The sequence below is a fragment of the Podarcis muralis genome, chromosome 12 (assembly GCF_964188315.1).
Source record: "Podarcis muralis chromosome 12, rPodMur119.hap1.1, whole genome shotgun sequence".
Lineage (NCBI taxonomy): Eukaryota > Metazoa > Chordata > Lepidosauria > Squamata > Lacertidae > Podarcis > Podarcis muralis.
The window spans coordinates 28,887,334-28,893,337 of NC_135666.1; the positions used below are offsets into that span (position 1 = coordinate 28,887,334).

At 39.5% G+C, this 6,004-nt stretch overlaps 1 protein-coding gene across 1 annotated transcript in view; it reads left to right on the forward strand.

Moving 5' to 3' along the window:
• CASD1 (CAS1 domain sialic acid O acetyltransferase 1) overlaps positions 1-5,590 on the forward strand; it is a 30,650-nt gene extending 25,060 nt beyond the window's left edge. The window contains exons 16-18 of the mRNA XM_028750971.2: positions 71-148; positions 1,687-1,779; positions 2,596-5,590. Of these exons, the coding sequence (XP_028606804.2) occupies positions 71-148; positions 1,687-1,779; positions 2,596-2,862 (438 nt within the window). The 3' untranslated portion in view covers positions 2,863-5,590. The remainder of the gene's footprint in view (positions 1-70; positions 149-1,686; positions 1,780-2,595) is intronic.
• Positions 5,591-6,004: the final 414 nt, after the last annotated feature.

A 6,004-nucleotide genomic window follows, 5' to 3' on the forward strand; every position in this document is an offset into this window, starting at 1 on the left:
AGTCCTAGTCAGGGGAAAAGGCCGGGTATAAATAAATAAATGTATAATAATATATATGTTTATATTTTAGACGTACTCTATATGGGCCAGCAGTTGTAAAAATAAAACTGAGTGCAATGAAATGCATCCTTCGGTTTCAGTTGTGCAGGTAATTGTGTTCCCTTTGTTGCTTGTAAGTACAGTCTTTGATTATAAACACTCACCCAGGATGTAAAGTGCTAAGGCTTACAAAACTACTGAGAAATCTGGCCTTCACAAGTAATGGCGGAGCAGAGTGTTTTGTGCACCTTAGATTGCTGCACATAGTTCAATTGTCTGGGGTAGTTCCCTCTCGCCCACTTGTGTGGTTGATCATAAACATGTTCAGACAAAACAAAGTAAAAGCATTTGAACATAATGGCACTACTGTGATAGCAATAGGTCTGCAATTTATTTATTTTAGAGCATTTTATTCCACTCTTCAACCAAAGAGCAGCATACATGCCATTAATTAAAACAAGTCCCTTTTTTGCAGACTGACAATCTCAAAATACATGATAAAATGATTAGAGTTGGGCTGAAGACTGCAGGTCCCTATGCACAGGGTTCGGGCAATATGGCAGTCAGGTGCCAAAACCCACACATCTAGCCATCTCTCTCTTTCGGGAGGCTGGCATTCCCCTATCAAATGACGAGACTGTTCCCTCATTACAGAAGAGCCTCAGGGACAGAACTTCATTCCCCCCCCCCTCCCCCGAAGTGTGTTGCATCCAGTTACTTAGACTGAAGAAATCTGGCCTGAAATTCTTTGTCCCAGAGCTTACAATAGGAAACATTGACAAGAGGACTGGTGTCCACTTGAGCTCCAACTGAGCTCCCTTCATTGGCCTTCTCCCACCTTGTTCTCAGTTTCCTAGCCAAGCTAGAGTATGATCCCGTAATGCGGGGATGGGGAGCCTTTGGCCTTCAAGAGATTGTTGACTACATCTCCCATCATCCCTGGCCATTGGCCATGTCGTCTGGGGCTGATAGGACACAGTATTTATTAGTTTTCTCATATATATGTCGGGGTGCTCAGTGAGGCCTGGTTCAGATGTAATGCTAAAATATAGGTTAGAATTGCATAAACTGGCTTTTTGAGACAGGTTTTGCTTCCCAGCTTGTGTTGATGAACCATAGTTTGAACAAATCACAGTTTGGCTCCGTTGCGATGCAAAACAAACTGTGGTTAGTGTAAACCAGGAAGTAGCTGCTTCCAGTTTCCTCACAACTTTGCTGGATGGAGAGCAGGAGGTGCATGAGTCCGAGCCTCACACAGGCTCATTCTCATATGCTCAGCTACTGCTTAGACTTTTATTGGGACGATAGCTGTTTGATACCTAATATATTTCTTTGCAAAGCCCACACTGTTTTTCAGTAGAAGCAATTGTACAAGGCTAGGATCTTCATTCCACCCCCACCCCACCCCCGTCTTCACATTGCAGAATTCTGATTACTACTCACAGAACGCAGTGTTCTGCACCACAGTTTGAAAGCCAGTAGGTTTTGCATTTTATGAAATGTATGAAATACGTTCAATAGATGTGCTATTAATCCAATCTTAGGCTGTCTGTTCAGAACCATTGAGTTTAGAAGGATTTATTTACAGCTAAGTGAACAGGATTGCAGCCTAAAACATCTTTTCACCCAGCTTCTTTTGTCTTTCAGATTTTAGCTTTTATCCTTATCAGGAATATACCTGGCTATGCACGTTCTGTATATAGTTCATTTTTCGCTTGGTTTGGCAGAATTTCCCTTGAGGCAAGTAGTATAATTTTATTGTAATTTAAAGGATCAAACACTTAAGTCTGTTTACAATAAAACTTTAGTCGATTTGTTATCTGGCATTATGTACAATCGAGAATTGGGAGGCTGTACTATATAGAGGCACAAAAATGTTCCTCTAATATACCGCTTCATTTTTTAACAAAGCAATTTTGAATTTGTCCAGCTATGGGCATCTGGAATTTGGTGCTGTCAATCTTAAATCCATCTCAGCTACCACCTGAAATACCAGCAATGTAACCAACCTAATGCAAAGTGATGAAAGACCTGCACAGCAACAGCTGGCTTACAACTCATGAAGCTTGAGTTCTGTGCATGGTTTCTGGAGGGCACTGAGGCAGAGGACTCTTGTGTCTTTAACAGTTGTGTCAAGCAGAAATTCAACAGGTTAAACATTTTCTAGTATGGATGTAGAATTAAATGGGGGTGGGGTGAATTTTGCCTGTTGACCTTCTGGGTGGTAGATATTATTTTTTGGCCCCTAATTCATTTTGAGGCCATACCTGCCAGAGAGGACACAAATTTGCCCAGGACACAAAGTATATGCAAACTTTTGGGACCTTGTGCCCTCTTTTGCAAGTGGGGCAGAGCGCATGGTCCACGTACCAGACCCAGGAAATCCTGTTGGCATTTCTGCATAAGGCTTTAGCCTGTTTGTTGCTCTTGTGACACAAACATGTCAGATATCATACGATTTATAGCATATTTGCCTAGTGTTCCAAACCAGCTTTGGGCTTAAAGCTTACTTTCATGATAAATGCAACTCTAACTTCATTTTTTCTCCTTTTCCAGCTCTTCATCTGTCAGTACCATATCTGGCTGGCAGCAGATACCAAGGGGATCTTGGTTCTAATTCCTGGCAATCCCATGCTCAACATTATTGTCAGCACTTTTATATTTGTGTGTGTGGCGCATGAAATTTCCCTGATCACAAATGATCTTGCACAGATGGTTGTTCCGAAAGATAATGCAATTCTGCTGAAAAGGTTGCTCTGTGTGGGTGGATTTTTTTCTGGACTTCTCTTTCTATCGGCATTTCAAGAACAATCAAGGCATTAGCGTTCAATAAATCCGAAAAGCTTCGCTTCAAGCTTACATTGTGTTTGCCTGAGCCCAAAACTAAAGAAATAAAAATCAACTGGAATTACACAAACCAACCACAACTTCTCTGTGTCTGGGCAACGAAGGAAAGCTATCAAAATGAAGGCAACTGAACATATACATGGTGGCAATGTCACCCCTTTGCAGGGGGATATCCACCCACTAAAGGAAGAAGAAACAGAAACACACTGTATACTACTGCGTGTGAAAAAAGACATATTTTCTACTTGAGCGTTTTTCTGGTTTACATCTCTCTCGAGAATTAAAGAATGGAGTGTGATTTGCTCAAGAGGCATTTAGAGACTATTGCGTCAATTTTACGTTGAGACATTATCAAACTGTCAATAATTACTAGCATATCATAACTGATGTATTTGTATGTTTCAAAGAACTGCTTTTATTGCAAGAAGTAAAACAGACCCTGATCCTGGAGCCTTAAAGGCAGTTAAATTCCTGTCAGTTTACTTAAGGAAGCCAGTTTATTATTTGTGGACAGCACCGTGTTAAATGGATTAACAGCTGTAGCCTTTTCTTTAAAGTATTCAGCATCAATGTGCGGTCAGGTTTTTCTTACTATTTTTGGAGTGTTTCTGAAAGTAAGAGGTTAGTAACTTTTTTCTGATTAATGCAGTGGTAGCCAACCCCCCACCATTTTGTGAGCAGCTCCCATTATCTGCTGGCTGGGGCTGATGGGGAATTATAGTCCGTAACATTGGCTACCCCTGGATTACTGGTTTTCTATGGCTACTACATATCTAGGAAAGCCTTCAAGCACTGGAGGAAAATCACATTAATTTATAATCTTATCCATGTTTACAAAGTGTACAGCATAGCATTTCAATGATCCATTTTCATTCATTTTCCTAAGTTTTCATAATTAACATTAATTTTGAATGTTTGAGTGGTCTCATGTTGATTTTTCTAAAATCATTGCTTTTTCATCACTGTTTTTAGTTTACATAATCAGTGCTTTGTATCTTACAATATTGGTTTCCAAATTTCACTGAAAATGAAAAGTCCCCTGCCCCTCTCCTATCACGTTTTCCTTTTGCCACCTGTCATAGGATTGTACTCACACCCTGTAAAAATAATAATAATGAGGCAGCCAGGATATTATTCAACTGTGCCCCTTCTCCAGCTGCAAGCAACTGCATAGGAATTGGAAATGTTTATATCACACACACTTCAGTGTAGAGGTCAGGTACCTAGCTATGAGTATTATGATCCTGATGGTTTTTTCATTTTGGTAGGAAGAGGTTATTATCTTGCATTAGAGTACATGAGAAGAGTATTTTACTAGTGACTATTTTTAAAGGGCTGCAGCCAGACAGTGTGTTAAAATCAGCGTAGTTTTTCTATCCTTAATGGATAGATTAAACAAGCTTTACATTCTAAAATGTTAGTTTTCTGTTCTGGCCTTTAGGATCACATCATTTCTAATGTTCTCAATTTAGCCTAGTTACAATCTTAAGCGTGCTGTGCAGATGTGGAAACTCCAGCAGTGCAGGTTGAAGGAACAGATTGCAGCATAATGGAGCTGAATTATTTTTATCCTTTTGAATTCATGATTCTAGCCGTATTTTTGGCAGCCTCAAGGTACATTAAAGTAGTAATAGGACAAGTACGGTACAAATTCTAGACACCATCCTAATATCTGTATATCATTTAGGGGTTTGATTCAAATTTCATGCTTAGCTTCCTTTTCAGAAGCTGTCCCTGGAGTATCTCAAATTGCTGTTTGAGCAGTGCCAATTTCAACAGGCAGTTTGGGGCTTCTTGTAGGGAAATAGTGAGCATCTACCAGTGATATCTTCACCCTTTATAAAGTTCTTGTGCCCAGACCCCATTGATGGGAGTTTTAAATAGCATTTTTGGATTGCTGGGGGGAGGTAACTTTTACAGAGAGACTTTGGCTAAAAGAAATATAGGTGCACACCTGGGAGTGGGGCGCTTGATCCTTTTGAGTCTTGGCCTCAGTGGTTGTCTCTGCTACGCATATGATTTTAGGGCTTGAAAGAATGAAGACAGTATTGGTTTCGATGCATACACACAATTCTAGGTAATAATGAAACAGTATGGCTTTTCATTTATGGGGTGTGTTTCTGATGTATACTTTTGACAGGGGCAACTTTGGAATCCTGTCACAGAAAATCAAATTTAAATATAATTGGGGGGGGGGTAGGATCCCGCTAAATAAATGATGGATCTCAAATGAAATTCATTTAATGCTCAAGTTGAACTGTCTCTCTTGCACTGTTAACAAACTACAGTGTGCAAGCGCCATACACAGTTGCCAGTTTATTCACAATCGTGTAAAACTGTTCTTCGCCACTGATTGTTGCATTTTTTTGTTTTTCACTTCAGTTTAGCTAAGCCAGTGAAGGTTGGCAAGCCCGTGGGCTGCATGTACAATTGACTTGTAACTTTTAAGGAGTGAGATGTCTTTACTTAGGGGTGGGAACTTTGTTATGTTTATAAACCAAGTATTGTAGATATTTTATTTATCTGTTGTACAGATTTGGTTAAAGATTATTTTTTAGGTTTGAAATATTGCACTTGTTTGCTATTACTGTATGTGGATAAAATATATTTTCTTTTAAAGTTATGTGAAAAATATGAAGTAATTTAAACATTAAATAAGTGTGCTGTGGGTGCCTATTTTTGTACTGGAAGGAGCATCAATTAAGCAGAAGTGTGTATGTGTGGTATTTTTTTCTAAGGAGTCTAATACTTGATTTGAATTCTGTATTCTAATTTGTGAGAATACTGAAATAATACAAACATTGGGGTTATGCAGAAAATTGCAGATGAACTGTTAGGGGACGATCTTTAAGGATTGCACTAACTAAAGGTTTCTGCCAGTAATTCACTTTTTGCCTGCCAACTTCTGAATGGCAGTGTAGCTACAGATTCCAAAATTGCTTACTCAGCAGACTATATTCTGATAAGTTTGCGGACTGGCTGGAACAGGAGCACATCCTAAAGGAAGCCCAGGCTGGTTTCAGGGCACATAGATCAACTCTAGACCAAGGACTGGTATTGCAACATCTAGTGGAGAAATACACCTCAAAGAAAGGAGGCTCTCTCTATGTAGCCTTTA